This window comes from Parasteatoda tepidariorum, chromosome 3 (assembly GCF_043381705.1).
Source record: "Parasteatoda tepidariorum isolate YZ-2023 chromosome 3, CAS_Ptep_4.0, whole genome shotgun sequence".
Classification (NCBI taxonomy): Eukaryota; Metazoa; Arthropoda; class Arachnida; order Araneae; family Theridiidae; genus Parasteatoda; species Parasteatoda tepidariorum.
The window spans coordinates 98,764,972-98,786,623 of record NC_092206.1 but is presented as its reverse complement, the minus strand read 5'-3'; the positions used below and the strand labels follow the sequence as shown (position 1 = coordinate 98,786,623).

General features: G+C 31.7%; 2 protein-coding genes across 2 annotated transcripts in view; both read left to right on the top strand.

Annotated features, from left to right (window-relative positions):
- Positions 1-467: 467 nt before the first annotated feature.
- Positions 468-10,572, top strand: LOC107438408 (protein maternal effect lethal 26). Its single transcript, XM_016050699.4, has 3 exons — positions 468-757; positions 4,560-5,924; positions 10,361-10,572. The coding sequence occupies exon 2, from the start codon at positions 4,763-4,765 to the stop codon at positions 5,906-5,908; it is 1,146 nt and encodes a 381-aa protein (XP_015906185.2). The 5' UTR covers positions 468-757; positions 4,560-4,762; the 3' UTR covers positions 5,909-5,924; positions 10,361-10,572.
- A 3,215-nt stretch (positions 10,573-13,787) lies between these two features.
- Positions 13,788-21,652, top strand: part of LOC107438409 (speckle-type POZ protein) — a 30,839-nt gene continuing 22,974 nt past the window's right edge. The window contains exon 1 of the mRNA XM_043047515.2: positions 13,788-15,083. Within this exon, the coding sequence (XP_042903449.1) occupies positions 13,870-15,063 (1,194 nt within the window). The 5' untranslated portion in view covers positions 13,788-13,869 and the 3' untranslated portion in view covers positions 15,064-15,083. The remainder of the gene's footprint in view (positions 15,084-21,652) is intronic.

Below are 21,652 nucleotides of genomic sequence, written 5' to 3'. Positions count from 1 at the left end.
GCGATGATATTTCTTTTGCTATCGACAATGATATTTATCGAATACGATTACATCACGAGCATTGTCGGCACCGATAAATATCGAATGCCATATTACAATGAGTATTGGTAAATTTCATTAAGGTCAATAAATTATTGATCAATATAAAGCATCTAAATTGGAAGAATAGCGCTATATTTCCTGACAATGCATCGCGATAGTAGAATTTCAATATTTGCCACTGCCCTTTACATTCCTATATACTCCTGAAAAAAGTTATAATAGCAACAATATAAGTTTGGTAAAGCAGATAATAGATTTTTGTTTAAGTATAACGACCTTGTAATTCGCTAAAGAAATTTTAAAAAAACATAGCAGACAGATAAAATGAAGGTCAGGTTGCCATGGAGATTATAACTCAAAATTGACAAGTTCCATTGTAGTTTAATTTTTTCCAACTTAATTTTTTTAAGAAACGGGCTTGATTTTGTGCAATTGAGTGTTTTACAAGTTTCATATATCATTACTTACACCTTGATTATATTTCGCGAAGCGAAATAACCGTAAGAATTAAAGCAAGAGAAGAAATGTTTGAAACGGTAAGTTCCGTTTAAATAGATTGATTTTGTGAACGTAGTACTTGGAGCATGCGCTTTAGATGCTCATCGTTAAAGGAAACTCCCTTATTTTCGTAAACACAATGTGGCGAATCTTATCTCCATGTTGATACAATGAAAGCTATGCAAAATAACTTTTTTTCGTAATAAGCTGAATTGAGGTAACATATTCATATTCTTATGATCTATAAACAGTTTAATATTTTGTTATATCTCTTTTAAATGATAATTTCTTTGTAGTTAACAAATGATGTTTCGATTCAAAGAATACTGTTTTATGGCACCCAGTATCTGATTCTATATTGGTTCTTAGCCCATAAACAGAATGGATGATTAAAGAATTTTATTAACATCCTAATAAATGTTTTTTTTCAATAAGAAATGTAATCTTTTGAAAATATTTAAAAATATATTCGTTAATAGCTACCTTTTATCAAGCACTATTTAGGTATCAAGTATGTTATATGAATATGTTAATTTAAGTATGAAATGTATGAATATATTAATTTAAGTATTAGGAAGTTAATAATTATGAATTTGACTTACAGACGTTATTTTTAATTCATTGAAATAATATTTTTTCGTGGATATTGTTATATTCTACTTCTTATTCTACATTTGTGTTGTAAGAAGTTCTTTCAGAAATAGTTCTGAGCATAAAGTAAAATATTGCTAAATTGTAAATCATTTCCAAAAAATTCCGACACCAAATGTATGTATAAAAAAAAAATAGCGATTAATTAGTTAATTGACCTTTATAATTAATTATTGATCATATAATAATGAAAATACCACTTACTACAATATCTATATTAGTATATTAGATACCTACTTCCACAATACTGGGTAATACTTATTACCTCAATTGCCATATAAAAAGGCTATATTTCTAAGGAACTATTCGATCAATTGAGCTCAAACTCTGTATTTTTCTATTTAAAATTACATAATTTAAAATAATGTAAAAACTGTATACTTTACAATTAAAAAAAGTTTCGACTACTATTAAAAAAAATATTTGCAGGTTATTTTTTGTGTAGAATTATCTTTGGAAAAATTCTTCAATTCGCTTAAACAGTTCTCGATATGTGGAGAAATACGCAAAAAATAAAATTAACATTAAAGTGACCAAACTATTCGAACCCTTTTTTTTCCATATTCCGACTACCCCCTATTTTTTTGGTTCGGAAATCCGAATCCAACGAAAAAAAGGTATGATTATTCAGAGAAAGTATGTTTTTGTGTCTGATTTCATTACTTATTTCGTTAAATATTAGTTCCTTGATTTCATTAAAATATTCGTCTGCTTTAATTAATTAATCTATTTGAGATCAATACCTCAAACCTTTAAGACTTAAGTCCTAGAACGTGAAAATTTACCCTTCTTTTACTGATTTTAGTTTTTTAAGTAAAACTACTTTAGGTATTTTTTTAAAAAATTGATGCAGCAGCACTTTGATTTTTCATGTTACAGCCTCAATGAAGCTTCACTCTTCGATCGTCATAATCCGTGTTGTTGCTGTTGTTTCTAATGCTACTTTCCAATATCAGGAAGTCTGCTTGATGAAACCAAGCGAATGTAAGGCAGAGGGTGCGTTTTTTATTTGTAGTAACGCCATTTATATCCAAGAATACGACTTCAGACACACACACGTCACAGCCCGTTTATAAGGTAGAAACCTATTATACATCCCATTTACCCTATACCCATTTATACATCCACTCATTCATCCACAGATCATAATTGTGACCTGAACTAAAGAACGATCAAACTCCAACTCAGTACCCCCAGAGGTATGGTTTGTTACAGAAACATGGGGGACTTTGTGACTCAACAGGTTTTTAAAGTGCACCGGTCACCATTTACTCCACGGGGACTCTTCGGCCGAAGGGGATCGAACTCATGACCTCTTGGACTTGTACCCAACGCCCTATCAACCAGGCTATCCTAGCCCGTGACCTGCCAGGATTGATTTCTGGGTTTTTCTCCCTTTCAAACCCAACTAGCAACTATTAACAATCTCATGGATATTGAAGTGTATTCGGCGCAATCTTGTGATCTTTAAGCAAACCCATTTTACCGGAATAAAATTTCTAGCAACTTATTTCTAAAGAACGTTTTCCTAAAGTGCTTTACATCCTCTTTGCAAATAATATTGCTGCTTGGTTGCACATACATGTGTGCAAAAGTGTTTGTTTTTTTAAACTCTCAAGCATATTAAATACAAAATGAGAACTCTAATTGAAGTACTTTACAAGAATCGAACCTGAGAATTTTTCTTACAGTACATCGAGTAGACAGTGGTATACTTATATCAAAAATGCAGCACTAATTGATTTCACTGTTTTAAAGTAAAATGGATTCCACAGTGGATTGATCGTAAGACACGTTTCCCAATAAAATACAGGAGTCAAGCATCACTGGCTGCAGTCAATGTGGAGAAGGGTGATCGCTTTGATCGAAGGGAACTAGGGTGTGCAGGGAGGTTTTCACTAAACTGTTCTACTGTAAAATGCTCGACTTCGCGCTCAGGTCGTTGGGGTTACCAAAGCAGGGAAGTCATCCTCTATGCTGCACACAAGATAAAAAATGGAATGGCATGTCTTCGGATCATACTCAGAAATGTTTCCCAGATCATCGTCAATAACCGATTATGTGAGCCGTGGTGACTCACCGAATAGAACGTTCGCCCTCCAATGAGTTGAACTGGGTTCGACTCCCAGCGACTGTTGGTCGATACGAATTCCTCATCCGAATCCCACCGACTACAGTGCTGACGTATAATGTCCTCAGTGGTAGACGGATTATGAGTTAGACTCCCATTGCCGTTAGGCTAACCAAGGGAGGGTTTCGTAGTTTTTCTCTAGATGTAATGCAAATGCGGGTTAGTTACATCAAAAAGTCCTCCAAGAAGGCAAATCTCTTCCAATACTTGATCCAGGAGTTTCCTTGTCTTCTGTATTGGATTCAAAATTATAAGGCTACGGAGTTGAACATTAGTAGCCGTTAACCCTAAATTGAGTTGGCGACTGTTCAACGACGGTTATAAAATAAAATAACCCATTATACAGCTAGTGCGACGTAAATAAACAACTACAACTACTAAAATAAAATGGTATATTAAATTAGTACAAACTTCTTTCAATATGAATTTTAATAAAAGTTTTCGAATGAAAAGGCAATTCGTTTTCTTTCTGTTATTGTCTCTGTCCCTTACATTCCTATGCTAAAGTTTGATTTGTCATCGAGTAGCTAGGCATTGAATCATGCTGTTATGTAGCATAAGTTGGAAATTTTTAACATTATTAACAGTTCTTATATCAATATTATATAACGGAATAGTAAAAGTTGCCCGGGATAACCTGGTCGGTAGGGCGCTGGACCCATGTCCGAGAGTTCGAACCCCACCGGCCCCCTTGTAGTAGAAGACTCCCCGTGTAGTAAAGTGACTAATGCACGTTAAATCTGTAGAGTCTCAAAAGTCCTCCATGTTCCCATAACAAATTAATACCTCTGGGGGTACTGGATTGGAGATCGATCGTTTTCTAAATCAGGTCAAACTTACGATCTGTGGATGTATGAATGGGTCCGCCCTATAAACGGTTGAGACGTATGGTGAGGCAGAAGTCGAATTTTTGGCTATAGATGGCGCCACTGGAAAACAAGAACAATCGCACCCCCTCTGCCTAAACAGGCAAACGTCAACAACAACAATAGTAAAAGTACTATAAAACTAAATTCCTTATTCTCTTTTTATTATATGCATATTTAGTTGAAGTATTGAAAAAAAATTAGATTTTTGAGGCAAAATGCGTTTAGAATGCTATCACATTTTATGTCATTAGTGGTTGTCTTAATTATTTCGCTTTTTAATTTTTTAATATTTATTTGGCTGAAATTTATTAATAGTTCTGATCTTTATTAAAATTTAAATAATTTTCAATAATTCTTTTCTTTTGCAGATATTTAAAAAAAAAAGTAATGTTGGATATCAGCTCCTATAAGAAAAATATAAAAAAAAACAAAATTATTAGTTATTGTGAATTCTTTTCAAAATATATGTTAAGGTATTGGAAGACTTTTGTGCCACATTGGGCGTAGCTACAAGAAATTGCAATTTTCTTTTGATTCAAGCTTTAGTTCATTTTTTATTTTCCATATAAAAATGGATTTACCTAAAAAGGATGACGAAACCTGCGGATTCACAATTTATTGGAGAATCGAAAATTTTGACTCTGAACCGACATTTGATTTAATAAAAAGTCAAATATTTAAAATTCAGAGCATGAATTCGAACTGGCAAATAGAACTTGAGACTGAGGGGGACTCCTTGGCGGCTTATCTTCACAAAGTAACAAATGCAGCTCAATTTGTTGTTAATTATTCCCTGTCTTTATTAACAAGCTCGGGATGGGTCACCCTATTAGCTAACGAAAGAGAAAGATTTAGGGTTGGTGGTGACGGTTGCGGGGAGGATGTCGTGAACTTGGAAATCCTTAAGAAAAACGAGTGGTATTATTTACCCAATGGATCACTCACAATAAATTTTCGTTTGTGGAATGAACGTATAAAGAATGAGTCTAGTCAGCGTGTAATGATTTCAAGATTGATTGATGGAGACTACTTGCGCCATAGACCGATTCAAACTTTTTCAACTCTAACACCGAGCGATTTGCTATCGTTCCCAATATCTTATGAATTTCAAAGTAATTCAGAGTATCGAAACGCAAAGGAAATGAAAAGTCAACAAACTCAAACCGACGCAGCTTTCAGTTTCAAAGATCTAGATGAGTTGCGCCAGCTGTTCAAGGAAAAGGAATTTAGTTTCGTTACACTCAGAACATCAACAAAGGAGTTTTCTGTGCATAAGGCTGTCCTGTGTGCAAAGTCCCCTGTGTTTACAGCCATGTTCGAAAAGAACATGAAGGAAAATGAATGTAACGTAGTCGACATTGATGACATCGACAACCAGACCATGGCCTTATTCGTTAAATTCCTGCAGTTTGAGCCGTTAGATGATCTTAATTGGAGCTCTGCTGCTTCGTTGTACTATGCAGCTGATAAATATGAAATTAATTCGCTAAAAGAACAATGTTCTTCTCTTTTAAAGAATGAATTATCGAAAGAAAATGTTTGTGATCTTCTTGTGTTGGCTGATTTGCATCAAGACGATGATCTGATGAATTACGCTCAAGAGTACTTCTGTCAGCATTCTAAATCTATTTTGCCTTCTACACAATGGAAAGACATTTTGGGTCATACAGAACTCGTGGCAAAAATTCTATGCAAATTGGCTGAAACAATGCACTAATATGACTATATTATGGGTGAGTTTAGAACATCTTCTTTAAACCACTTTTATTTGGTAGTGATCTAATTCTTTGTCTCTGGTAGCTAAGTTCTGGAAGTCCAGATTATCTGTAAAAAAAAAAAATTAAGGAAAAATATGATTACCAACATTTTAGTTAACCTCTATTTATCTAAAGGAATAATAATTATTTGGCATTAAGATCTTAAAGAGTTCATTCTTTTTTGTATTTATCCATTTATATGGAAAAAAACTCTTATTACTTATGGTAACATTCTTTTTTATTTTTCATACTGTACAGTGCTAAAAAATAATCATCCTAAATAGCGTTTGATCTAATGATAGGACTTACACATACTAAAACTCAATCTTAATGGTTCAAGGCGATGACCTGAAATATGCTTATTAATAAGTACAGACGATATTTTTTAAGTTTTGAAACCATTAAATACGTACTCTCTTGAAATCATTTCTTCATTTGTTTTGTTACGATGCTTATTTTATTTTACTAGTGGCCATGATGTTGGGAATCGAAATAGTCTATAACTATCTTTAGGGATAAATTTATTAGTTTGATCTTGTAGAATAAATTATATTCAGCTTGAAGAAGAATAACTATTTGGTATTCGAATGTCAAATAGTTAATTTATTTTAGCATTACCAATTTGTGTGAAAAATTTCTGTTAACTACTTGCGAATACTGCACGATCTAAAATTATCTTTCTAACTTTAACGAGTAAAGACGTCAGACAAAGAAGACAAATATAAGTTCTTAATAGGAATGAAGATAACATAATATAGATAATATAATATAGATAATATAATGTAATACAATATGAATAATATAATAAAGATAATGTAACAAAAATGATATATTATAGATCATATTAATTTAGATTATATAATTAAGTCGTATTTATCTTAATAACAAGTAACGTTTCATAAATCAGCGTTGATTTGAAGAAAATATTGCCTTTATTGCCATTTCATATTTTTATGAATAGCGTGTAGCTATAATAACCATCATTATGAGCTATTCTTGATGCAGTAAGCGACTAGAAAGGAAAATAAAGAACGAATTTCGTAAGCAAGCAAACCAGCGAATAGGTCCATTAAGATTGCCTGATGTAGTTTTCAAATTAATAAAATGACAGTTTATAAATCTATGATTTATAGCTCGACAGCTCACATATTTCAGACAAAAATCAAAGTTACAGAAACAAAAAAGATTTTCAGATGTGTTTGATCTTTCGTGGATTTGTTTGGTTTAGTGGTTCAATATTCTGCGAACGAATTATTTAAAAATAGTATCAAAAGTTTTTTTTCGCTGAAATATGTGCAAAAATAATAACTTGATTTAATGTATATTTTCATATCAAAGATGCAAAGCTAAACTTGATCACTCTGAGCATTAAATACTTTAAAGTTTTAATTGCATACATTAAGTTTAATAATCTTAAGTAATATTTAGTTAATACCAATTGCTGAAATGGTAAATCCTTTTTTGAGTTGTGCCGTCGATTTCTTATGAACAGTGTTTTGTGTTTAATTCCAAGTGCATAGCAACCTTGGCGGGGACATATTAGACATCGTAATGTAGTAGAACAACCCGTGAAAGGAAAAGTGACTTTCTCATTACATGGCTCATGGTAGAAACTTAATAACTCATGATATAATTTTTACCTCATTACTACCTACAAACAAAACGAGTATACAAAAATCAGTTTGGTCCAGGTATAAAGTTTAAAATAATGTAAAAATGCTTAAGTTTAAAAAATAATAAGCACTCCCTACATTAGTAAAGAATTAATGTATACACTAATAATCAAAAATCGGTACTGTGCACATCATATTGCTAATCTGGAGGTTAACTAATCCCGCATTTTTCACTCAGGGGCAGGATCATCAATTTTTCATATTTTATCTTGGTTGTTGTAGTCGTATGCCATTAAAGCAAGAGACTACGCTTCTTCCTTTTTGTTTTTCAGTGGCGCCATCTGTGGAAAAGAATTCAGCTTTTGCCGTATACTTACGTCACAGCCCATTTTACAGAGAGAACACATTCACACTCCAACCTACCGTCCGTAATTTTAACATGAACCAGAAGCACGATCCTTTTCAGTACCCCCCACAGTTTTTTTTTATGGGAACTTGGAGGGCTTTATGACCCCGACAGATTTAGTGTGTAACAGTCACCATTTTGTACACGGGGAGTCTTCAGCCGGCGAGTTCGAACTCGCAACCACTTGGACATGGACCCAATACCCTAATAACCAAGATTTCCCGGTCCACTTGAACTTCGTAATATGCGGATTAACGGCTTCAGAAGAGACTTCAAAAGTTTGTTCTCTCATTTTATAAATTCATTTGTTAACTGTTTTAACTTTTTTCATTAGATATCGGAAAATAAATGTATGGCATTATGTTAATTATTTGTATTGTTAATTCTTTATTGTAATAATATTTTCAACCTTTCGATTCTTGAAAGTATAGTTTTTAAGCCGGCGTCCATGTCCATGCTGATTGATTTTGTCATTTGTTGGTTGTAGTCACCTATTTCTTAGATAGAGAAAAATGAATCACATTATGTTAATTTAAGCATCCAGAAACGTAGATTTTGTTTTAGCGAAGATTTTATTTTTAAACCGTAATGAGTAGATTATCGAGGTAATTTGAAATATGAAACAATTTACTCTAGTTAATTTATCAATTAACCGAAAATACGGATTTTGTTTTAGGGAAGATTTTATTTTTACACTAATGAGCAGATTATCTAGGTAATTTGAAAAATGAAATAATTTACCCTGGAAAGTGGATTTTGTTTTAGGGAAGATTTTAATTTTACATTAATGAGCAGATTATCTAGTTAATTCTAGGTAAACAATTAACAAATGGAAATTGAAATGAAAAATAACAATATGAAAATGAAAATAATATTCACAGTGAGATTTCGAATGCTTCACATGAATTTTGTACGAAATCGTGTTTCGGTAAATTCCGAACTTGTTTGACTCTTTCGAAACGGATAAGCCATTTTTTACTTCTGCCAAACATTTTTCTAACGCTTCTTTGGTGTAGTAATCACAATAGTTTCTTGCTCCAGACTTTCTTTAATAAGTCCTTGGCATGTTTTTCTGTAAAAAAAAATTGCACAGAGTCACCGCAGGGTGCATTTTTTATTAATTATTAATTTACTAACATTATAGTAATTAGAAACAAACATTTATGTATCATTTTTTATCCCAATTGATAAGACTTGTAAAGTATAACCTACCTTCCTGGCCAGGATAACTAGAACTTCTTCAACCGAGCAGACTCTCCAGCCTCTGATTTTGCGACGTTAAAAATTTGAAACTGTTTGTAACTTGAGCTCACAATTTTCCACGAACGATGATGTTTACATTGCCAGTTCTTGGTAAACCATTATTTTGTTATGTTAACAACTCAAATCAGTTGATACCGAGCTTTAAAAAAATACCCCTAGATGGCACGACTCAAAAATTGAAAAAAATGACAGTTTGCACAAAGTCACCCCATCTGATTGTATTTAAGTTATTTGTCCGTTCTAAAGCTAAGATAAATCTCCACGGCAAGATGATGTATTTAGTTGATCATCGTAATATCATCACTCTGCTTGAAGTGTGAGGCATTTAAACTGTGTTTTTTTTTATTTTCCTTGTCTGCAAATTTTCTAAAAACTATGATAAAAAGGAAACCGAGCTCTTCTATATTATAGATACCTCCTCAGTTCGGACTGTCCGTTTTTGCACATCTGAAGTGGTATTTTTATTTTTCTAAATTTATATTTTGGAATGTATTGTAAAAACTTGCATTCACATAGGATTTGAAATAGCTTTACAGCTATGTTTTATTATAACTTAAATCATTTAACATATCTCTCTTAGAAGTATTGAACCGTTTGACTTAAACGACCTGTATAGTTGCCAAAGGAAAAACTAAAACCAATTAAGGTAAAAAACTTGATTGTTAAATGAACATGAAACACGTCGACTTTTTCCGTCGACTTAAGTGCTACTAGACGGTATAAATTGCCCAGTATACCCTACATCAATGTTTCTGAAGGTTTTGTGCCACTGCCACGTTTTGTACCACTATATATATATANTAGCTAATTACTAATCAAAGCAATCACAGTTTTTTTTTAAAAATTTGCCAATAAAATTTATACATACTTTTTAAATTTTTATGCAGTTGAAATCGTTGCAAATCGAATTTATTTAATAAAAAGTTGTAGGTGATGCGTAAAATTAATTGTCATTCCAAATCTTTTATAAAAAAATACGAAGAAGAGGGCATATGATATATAAATCGTTTACATTTGTGTTAATTAATGAATGAGTTATTTCTCTAAAAATCAGAGTAAAATATAATTGAAATTTATAACAATTTTTGTTTCTGTATTTTTATGTTAATTAATCATTCTCATTATTTTAGATTCTCTTCGTGGTCAATAAATGAGTCATCTCTTCAAGATACCTAATTGACAGGAAGACTAGAAACATGAAAATTGTAATTTATGTTTATTTTCCATGTGAGGAAATGTGTGCCTTATTTTGAAATAAATGGGGTAAAACTTTTATGCTGAACCTAAAATTTAAAGATGGTGTTTTAAATTGGTTAATATTAATAAATATATTGTTGCTTTATTTGTTTTCCGTCCTTTTTTCACACTGATATATTTGATAATTATTTTGTTTATTTAGGAAAATCAATATAGTCAAGCCTTTTTAAGGACGAGTTGGTAGCATAAAAAGTAGTTCTATGTATGATTCTCTTTTTAAAGGAGAAAGTAAGTTGCTTTTATGTTTATAATTGTCACTAGATGGCAGCATAATTATAAGCAACTAACATACGTTTTCAAACCCGAAGTGGTTCGTCTCTCCTAACTCTTCTTTGGCTATTGGATTGTTTATGTTACTCAATATTGGCAGGTTTTAAGGAATATATAACTGGAGTAAATAAGAACTTATTTTATTCAAAACAATATTTTAATATTGTATCGTAAATTGTTATCAAAATTCTAAAATGACACAGTACAATGAAAATTAATTGCGATCGGATTTATCATTATTTTCCTCTTTGAATTCTTATTTTGTTTTCAACTATTTCTTCTTCCAATAATTTAAATTTAGCTAGTTACTTTTCTATGAATTGAAACAGAACTTATTAGCTATAGCAGCTGCTATAGCTAATAAGTTAATAAATGTTAAAAAATGAATCGGATCTAAGTTAAAATTGTAATATAACCAATTAAGAGAGAAGCTTGTAATATTCAAGGCGTATCGTCGAGGGGGCACGTGCCCCCTCAATAATTTTTCATAACTATAGAATTTTTTTTGAAAGCTATTACATTGTTCTTAAAAATCAAAATAAGCTAAAAAAAATTTTATCGAATTGAATAAACAAATAAAAATTTGTATCGGAATTAATAATTAATTAAATATTTTATAATTCCTTCATTTTTATGAAATTATTAAATTAAAATCCAGGCGAGGAAAGATTATAAAAAGCAAGGTTTTTTTCCTAGTAATAAATGAAGTATGAATTTATGAACAATGTCGCATTGAATAAAAATAATCAAATTCAGCAATAAAGTGTGTTTTTTGTTAAATTTTCCTAACGTTTATTTTCGGTCTTTTGTTTTATTTATTTTTTCATCTGAGAATATATTTCAGCAAACTCATTTTCGGTTTATGTGTACACTAAAATAAATGAAAGCAAGATGACTGTCCAGTCCTGGGAATTCAACTGCTTGACACCCAATTTTATGATTAATATTGGTGTAAAATGAAAAAAATCTCATTCTTCATTCATTCACAAATTATTTTCGAAAATATTAATACTCTTTCGTTTGTAATCAATTCACACTTGGTAATGAAATTTTTTCATAATGATTTAAAAAAGACTTAAGACAGAAAAAGTCTTAGGACAAAAAAGGTTTCAGAATTCAACAACCAAAAAAAAAAAGATGAGAGCCGCTATTTTATATTCATAGTAATTCACAAAATATGCAGTCTCAAAATTCATTAGGTCCTGCAGTGGACTAATCGTAAAGACACGATTCCCATTAGAACACTGAAGTCAAGTATCACTGCTGCTATCAGTAAGCGGGAAGATGACCACTTTGATCAACCCAGATAAGGATCGAGTGTGCGCGGTATCAGTCCTCGTTAAAATGTTCCACCGTAAAGGGCTCGACTTCGAGAACAGGTAGTCAGGCTACCAAGAAGCTATCCCCTCTGCAGAGGGTCAAACTGGCGATAGATCAGATTATTCTTTGGGATATATGTTTCCCAGACCGTCGCCTGTAGTTCATTGTGCAACTCTAGTGCGACGTAAATAAAGTACCTCCCTCCCTCAGTGTTCAAAGAGAAACTGCTGGTGTAAATTCATACTATTCGCACAGATTCAAAACCTGGCATACTGACTTCCCACAATTTTTAAATAGCTAATTACTAATCAAAGCAATCACAGTTTTTTTTTAAAAATTTGCCAATAAAATTTATACATACTTTTTAAATTTTTATGCAGTTGAAATCGTTGCAAATCGAATTTATTTAATAAAAAGTTGTAGGTGATGCGTAAAATTAATTGTCATTCCAAATCTTTTATAAAAAAATACGAAGAAGAGGGCATATGTGTCAGGGCTCGAAAAACCACCCGTCCGCCCGTCCTCGGCTGTCAAAGATTCCACGCGGACAACGAATTTCTCGAATCCGACGTCCGTGCGGACGGCCCTTTTCCCGTTAATGTTCATGATACATTTTCAATTTTTGTTGGAATATATATTAAATTTTGAAGGGTGTCATTAAAATTTAAGATACATAACATCGTTAAACACTAGAAAACTTCTGCCCTCCTAGCCCAAGCTATTTATAAAGACCTAATGCAACAAAATGACCCACCATACAGCGCATGGTGGAATCGGTGTTTTTTCTGTCTGGGAGTACTGCAGCGGTTAAAATAGGCTTTTCATCAATGAACTTACAAAAGAAACACATTATGTACTGTTCTTAAACAAGAAGCGTTAAAAGCAATTATGAACATCTACCTAAATGGAAAACCCCTTCAGATTTCTGTGCAGAAACCTCTGTAAATCATTGGCTTGATTGTGGAACTGACAAGCGTCATGTTTGATTCATTTAAAAAACGCTGTACCCTCGGTTAAATTGACATTTCAGATAACTTGACCTTTGTCATTAAATTATTTCATAAAAGAAATACTAGATTACTATTAGTGACTTAGTATTTCAATTATTACGGTATAGTGTAATCCTAGTATTTGTAATCCTTGTAACTACTAATTCATTGTGCAATTTTTATAAATGTTAGTAATAAATAAGAGAAAATTATATTTTTATTTATTTTGAAGCTATGGGTTAGTTTCAAAGGAGGACGGGTACGTTGTTGGACAAGACTTCCTCGGGGACGGGTAAAATTTCTGAGTTTTTTTGAGTCCTGATGTGTGTATACTTTTTTCAAACGTAGTATAATCGATAAATTATGGATAGTTTCCAATTGTGTGCAATATTTTAAAATAAACTGTAAGAAAAGGCATATTATTACATTTTAAAAGCGGAACTTCTTTCGGTTGTGCTAATTTTATTGAAGTTACTTAACTCATTGATTCCCCATACATATCTAATATTTTAAGTTCAAATCATTTTATCTCGTTTAAATTTAATGAATTAAAACAATCTTTTGTTACCTTTTACAATTGGTATCGAACTCATTGTTCAAAAATAAAGACTGTCTGACTTAAAGATAGTACAAGTTTTATCTTTTTTGCAAAGAAAAAGATAGTGCAAGTATTATCTTATTTTATGATTTTTATCTTAACTTGCAAAAGCATTAACAGAAGTCCATAACTGAGTAGAAAGTTCCCTCAGTCTTAGTTTCATTTTAGTTTATTCTATTTTTTTTCCAAAAAATAATTTAAAAGTATGGCTTCAGAGCTTTCAACTTCTTTTCCATTTTTTCCCACTCTTGAATCCTATGTGAAACGTGGAGCACGTAAATTCACAATTTATTGGAGAATCGAAAATTTTAACCGAGAACCGTGTAACAATTTTTGTATTTTTAGTGAAACATTTTTAAATAAAAGCATGAAATCGGTATGGCAAATCAAATTAGATGTGGCAACAGGGCAGCTATGTGCCTACCTATTAAAAAAAACTATTAATCGCAAACGATTCAACGATTTTTATTCAATTTCTTTATTGACGCGTTCTGGATGGATTAGCATATGTGAAAACCTTACGTTCAAAGTTGACGGAGATGATAATGGTAATAAAATTATAGATTTGAAAAAGCTTAAAGAAGATGAACGGATTTATGTACCAGATGGCTCTCTCACTGTAAGTTTTCAGATCTGGAACTACAGCACAGTGGAGAGTTTTCAGTCTGTTATGGTTTCCAGATTGAGGAATGAAACAGATTTGTGCCATAGACCCCATCACACGTTTTCAACTCTAAAACCAAATGGTTTATTTCCTTTTCCATTTTGCTTTGAACGACGCGACAAAGCAATGGCAAGTTTGAACAATCAAAACATAAAAGAAATAAAAGCTCAACATACGCAAAGTGATACAAACATTAATGTAAAAGATGCGGATGATTTGCGTAAACTTTTTACAGAGAAGGAATTTAGCTTCGTAACTCTCCGAACGCCAACCAAGGAGTTCTTTGTGCATAAAGCCGTCCTGTGTGCAAAGTCACCCGTGTTTAATGCAATGTTCGAAAGAAGAATGAAAGAAACTAACTCGAACGTAGTGGATATTGACGATATCGACAGCCAAATTATGTCCTTGTTTATTAAATATTTGCATTATGAACCCCTAGGAGATCTTAAATGGAGCGATGCTGTTTCGCTATACAGTGTCGCTGCTAGGTATCAGATAGATTCATTAAGAAAGGAAAGCGCTTCACTGCTGAATAGAGAATTGTCTGACGAAAACATCTGTGATCTTCTTGTGTTGGCTGATCTGCATCAAGATGACGATCTTATGAATTACGCTCAAGAGTACTTCTGCATGCATTCCAAAGCCATTCTGACTTCAACACAATGGAGGGTTATTCTTGATCACACTGAACTGGTTGCAAAAGTTTTGAGCAAATTGGCCAAGAGTCGGCTCTAAAATCTCTCAAGTATAACTGGGTAAGTTTCGATTCCTTACCGTCATCAATCACTTTTTTCGAATATATAAGCCTATTAATTTACGATTAAAATTAGTATTTGTTCAAAGTTAGTATATTCATTTTTGCAATCAACAGTGCACAAAAAATGGTATTTAAAATTTGTACCTTTAAAAAAGTCGTATATTTAAAATTAGATTTCTCAAAAACTATTCAACCGTTTTCGCAGAAATTTTGTATTTTGTTATAAATAATTACATTCTATAAAATGACGCAAAAAATTATATAGATTAAAATCCAAATATTTTTGACTATCATTAACTAAATTAATAAAAGATAATGAATATATAAAATTATTTTTGGCATGGAGTTATCCTTAAATAAACTAATTTTAGGGTTGTGTGCAAAAGTTTTCAATCCACCTAAAACAGTTCTCGAGATATGATGAAATACGTAAAATGAATTAAATTTTAACTTAAAGGGATCCAAACTTTCAACTGCTATCCTGACCAAACTATTGTGACCATATTTCCCAGATTGAGGCTACCTCCTATATTTTTGGAGTCAGGAATCTGAATCCGTCGAAAAATGGTGCCTTTCAAAGAAAGTGCATTTCTATGTCCGATTTTGTAACTTAAAATATAGTCTGCACTAATTAATTAGCATATTTGAAGTCATCCCCTCGAATCATTATGATTGAGTCCTAAAACCTGCAGATTCGATCATTAGATCAAAAGTTATTCAGGTGGTCATTTTATTTTTATGGACACTGTACAATGTGAGTGGATATCACCCTGAAAAACTTGTCCTAATATATGGATTTTGACATGCCAAAGGTTAATCTTAATTGTTCAAAGAATTTACTTTAGAATTTATAAATATGCGTATTCATTAGCAGTTATTCATAGTTAGAACTAATGAATGGTCATAAGTGTAACAAATATGCATATTCAGTAGTTCTAACAATAGATTATGTTAAGAAGAAAAAACTATATTTTATGAATAAACATTTTTTATATCAAAAAGCTGACAAAAAACATCGCCTGTGATGATCACTAAGGACATTTACAAATGGCATTAAATGTGGTTTACTAATCAATCAACAATTTACAAAATCTGCTTATTGTGTAAATTGTAGTTGTTTCTGCAACTGACAACTTCGTGTTGAAAGGGTAGTAAGTATATATATTTTAAAACCTTTAATTAAATTTAGTTATGAGATAATAGAGATAATTTAAAATTACCTTGTTAGGACAGACAAATTGCTGCTTTGAGTCCTCCTTCAAGGACATTACTTGCGCAGGAACAAAAGTTACACCAAGTTTGGTATTTTACGATGGCTGTCAACTAGGTCGAGCAGCACTGCAAGTCGGTGCCAACAAAGCGTTTGCAGTTAATATATTCTTACTAGAGCCCAATTTCGTAACGTTTTAAGTACAATTTTTTCGACACAAAACTGTTTAGTGTTTTCCCTATGATGGAGCAGTTAGTAATATATTTTTTCATAGAGCCTAATTTTGCAACATTATCACTACAATTTTCTACACAAAACTGTTTAGTATTTTTTCTGTGATGGGGCATTGAAGGAGAAATTATGAGTATATTTCTTTCTGGAGCCAAATTTTGTAATGTTTTCAGTACAATTTTCCACACAAAACTGTTAAGTGTTTTCTCTGCAATGGGGCATTAAAATAACAATTAGGAATATATCTTTTACTGGACCCAAACTTTGTAACGTTTTCTATACGATTTTCCACCCAAAACTGTTTAGTGTTTTCTCTGTGTTGGGGCATTAAAGTAACAGTTAGGAATATATTTCTTACTGGAGCAAAATTTTGTAACGTTTTCCCTACAATTTTCCACACGAAACTGTTTAGTATTTTCTACTGGAACAATTTTCTAACGTTTTCAATGCAATTTTCTGCACAAAACTGTTTAGTGCTTTCTCTGTGTTGGGAATATAGAAGAGAGAAAGCTTTGTTATATTTTACTGATTATATCGAACTCATTGTGCAAATATAAAGACTGTCTGACTTAAAGATAGTACAAGTTTTACTGATAATTTTCATCTCAACTTGCAAAACATTAACAGAAGTCTATTACAGAGTAGAAAAAACTGCATTAGTCCAACAATTTCGTTGTAATTTATTCTATTTTTTCCTATCAATATTTTATAAGTATAACTTCAGATTCTTCAACTTTTTTTTCACTTGTTCCTAATTTTGCACCCGTTTATGTGAACTATAAAGCACCTAAATTTTCAATTTATTGAAGAATCGAAAATTTTAGTCGAGAACCGTCTAACAATTTTCGCATTTCTAGTGAAATTTTTCTAAATGAAAGCATGAAATCGCATTGGGAAATAATATTAAATACGACAGAAAATGAGCTATATGCCTTCCTATTAAATAGAGAGTTTTTTCAACAGCCCCTCATTTCTTATTCAATTTTCCTATTGATGCGTTCTGGATGGATTAACGTTTGTGAAAACCTTGAGTTTAAAGATGACAGAGATGATAATGGTAATAAAATTACAGATTTTAAAAAGCTTGAAGAAGATGAATGGATTTAGATACCAGATGGCTCTCTCACTATAAGTTTTCATATCTGGAACTACAGCACAGTGGAGAGTTTTCAGTCTGTTATGGTTTCCAGATTGAGGAATGAAACAGACTTGTGCCATCGACCCTATCACACGTTTTCAACTCTAAAATCAAGTGATTTGTTGCCTTTCCCATTTTTCTTTGAGAGACACGACTATGCAATGTCAAGTTTAAACAGCCAAAACACAAAAGAAATAAAAATTCAACATACGCAAACTGATACAAACATTAATTTAAAAGATGCGGATGATTTACGTAGACTTTTTACAGAAAAGGAATTTAGCTTCGTAACTCTCCGAACGCCAACCAAGGAGTTTTTTGTGCATAAAGCTGTCTTGTGTGCAAAGTCACCCGTGTTTAATGCAATGCTTGAAAGAAAAATGAAAGAAATTAACTTGAACGTAGTGGATATTGATGATATCGACAGCCAAACCATGTCCTTGTTTATTAAATATATTTGCATTATGAATCCCTGGGAGATCTTAAGCAGAGCGATGTTGTTTCGCTATTGTCGCAGCTAAGTATCAGATAGATTCAAAAACTGTCTGACGAAAACGTCTGAGATGCTCTGATTCTGGCTGATCTGCATCAACATGACAATCTTATGAATTACGCTCAAAAGTATTTCTGCATGCATTCCAAAGCCATTCTGACTTCAACACAATGGAGATGTATTCTTGGTCATACTGAACTGATTACAAAAGTTTTGTGCAAATTGGCCGAAACTAGGCTCTAAAATCTCTCTATTCTTTTATGGTCAAAGTTAATATTAATTCTAAGTTAGTGTCGTCATTTTTGCAATGTACAGTGCGCACAAAAATATGATTTTAAATTTGCATATTTAAAAAATCGTATGTTAAAAACTCAATTTTTAAAAAACTATTCCACCGATTTCGCTCAAATTTTGTATTTTGCTGTATAAAATTGGAATCTTTAAGATGATGTAAAATATTATGTAAATTACTGTACAAAACTTTTTGACTATTATTAAATGAAATAATAAAAATAATGAATAGTTAAAATTGCTTTTTGCATAGAATTATCATTAAATAACCGAATTTAGGAGTTCTAGTGCGACGTAGACAATGTACCTGCCTCAAAATTCATTAAAATGCAAAGAGAAGCTACCGATGTAAATTTATACTAATTGCAGTTGTTTTTTTTTAAATTGACAGTACTTGAATTATGTTTTACACATACTTTTTAATTTTTTTTATGTATAATGGTAGTCAAAATCGTTGCAAATCGTATATGTTTAATCAAAAGCTATTATAGATGCTTAAGATTTATTGTCACTCTGAATCTTAAAAAAATAATAATAATAATAAGTGGGCATATACAGTATACGTGTTTCAAGCGTAATATAATTGTGAAATTACTGATAGTTTTCCAATTGTGTGTAATATTTTAAAATAAACTGTAAGAAGAAACATCTTATCACAGATTAAAAGCAGATATTTTTTTTTTGTTGCTAATTTTATGCAAGTTATTTAACTGGTTCATTCCTCAGACCTTTCTATTATCTTAAGTTAAAACCATTTTTACTAGTTCAAATTCAATCAATGTTTTGTTTCCTTTTGTTGTTGATATTAAACTTATTGTTCATCTTCATTTGTAAAGGCCTTATATTTAAAGTTGACAGAGATGATAATGGTAGTAAAATTATAGATTTGAAAAAGCTTAAAAAAGATTAATGGATTTATTTACCAGATGGCTCTCTTACTATAAGTTTTCAGATCTGATACTTCAACACAACGGAAAATTTTCAGTCTGCTATGGTTTCCAGGTTGAGAAATGAAACCGATTTGTGCCATAGACCCCTTCAAGCGTTTTCAACTCTAAAACCGGATGATTTGTTTTCTTTCCCATTTTGCTTTGAACGGCATGACTATGCAAGGACAAGTTTAAACAGCCAAAACATAAAAGAAATGAAAACTCAACATACGCAAACTGATACAAACATTAATGTAAAAGATGCGGATGATTTACGTAAACTTTTTACAGAAAAAGAATTCAGCTTCGTAACTCTCCGAATGCCAACCAAGGAGTTTTTTGTGCATAAAGCTGTCCTGTGTGCAAAGTCACCCGTGTTTAATGCAATGTTCGAAAGAAGAATGAAAGAAACTAACTCGAACGTAATGGATATTGATGATATCGACAGCTAAACCATGTCCTTGTTTATTAAATATTTGCATTATGAACCTTTGGGAAATCTTAAAGGGAGCGACACTGTTTCGCTATACAGTGTCGCTGACAAGTATCTGATAGATTCATTAAAAAAGGAATGCGCTTCACTGCTGAATAGAGAATTGTCTGACGAAAACATCTGAGATGCTCTACTTCTGGCAGATTTGTATCAAGATAACTATCTTATGAAAAATGGTCAAGAGTACTTCTGCATGCATTCCAAAGCCATTCTGACTTCAACACAATGGAGGGATTTTCTAGTTCATACTGAACTGGTTGCAAAAGTTTTGTGCAAATTAGCGGAGACTAGGCTCTAAAATCTCTCAGGTTTAACTGGGTAAGTTTCGACGTTTTTTTTTTTTATCACTTACTTTTTTAAAAATTATAAGCATATTCTTTTATGGTCAAAGTTAATATTAATTCAAAGTTAGTGTCGTCATTTTTACAATATACAGTGTGCACAAAAACAGTATTTTAAATTTGAATATTTAAAAAATCGTATATTTAAGACTCGATTTCTCAAAAACTATCTCACCGATTTCGCTCAAATTTTGTATTTTGCTGTATAAAATTACATTCTTTTAAATGATTTGAAATAATATATAAATTACTATTCAAAATATTTTGACTATTTTTAAAGGAAATAATATAGCAAATAATGAAGAGTTAAAATTACTTTTTGCATAGAATTATCATTAAATAAACGAATTTAAGAATTGTGAGTAAAGTTTTCCAATTCACTTAAACAGTTCTCGAGATATGGTGAAATACATTAAAAAAAAGTGTAAAAAAATTTTATTAACTTTAATGGGTCCAAATTTTATTCCAACTATTGTGACCATATTTCCCGGATTGAGGCTACCTCCTATATTTTTAGTGTCAGAAATCAGACTCCTTCGAAAAATGATGTATTTATTCAGAGAATGTTTTTTCTGTGTCCGATTTCTTTACTCAAAATATTAATTGCACTAATTAATTAGCATATTTTAAGTTACTCCCTTGAACCTTTGAGACTGAATTCTAAAGCGTGAAAATCTGATCATTAGATCAAAAGTTATTCGGGTGGTCCGTTTATTTTTATGAGCACTGTGCAATGTGAGTGGATATAATACTGAAAAACTGATCCTGATAAATATTTTTATTATTATTTTACCAATCCTAATTCAAGCAGTTATTCATGGTTAGAACTAATGAATACGCATAAGTGAAACAAAAATGTTCATTTAGTAGTTCTAACAAAAGATTAAATCACAGAAAAGGAAACAAAAACCTATTTCTTATCAATAAACATTTTTTGTACCAAAAAGCTGACAAAAAATATCGTCTGTAATGGTCACTAAAGACATTTACAAATTGCATTAAATTTGGTTTACTAATCAATCTACAATTTATGGAATATGCTTATTTTGTAAATTGTAGTTGTTCTGCAACTGACAACTTTGTGTTGAAAGGTAAGTAAGTATATATATATTTTAAAACCTTTAGCCAAGTTTAGTTTGTTAGATAATAGAGGTAGTTTAGAATTACCTTGGCAGGGCAGACCAATTGCTGCATTGAGTCCTCCTTCAAGATTGTTACTTGAGCTGGAACAAAGGTTACACCAAATTTGGTATTTTATGGTAGCTGAGGCTGACAACTATGTTGACTAGTACTGCAAGTTGATTCGAACAAAACATTGCAGTTTTATTTTTATTTGAACCCAATTTTGTAGCATTTAAACTCCAATTTTCCACACAAAACTATTTAGTGTTTTCTCTATGAAAGGAAGGGAGCAGTTAGAAGTATATTTCGTACTAAAACC

Bases quoted from the DNA above. Each gene is read 5' to 3' on its own strand.
- LOC107438408 (XM_016050699.4), top strand. From the start codon at position 4,763: ATGGATTTACCTAAAAAGGATGACGAAACCTGCGGATTCACAATTTAT.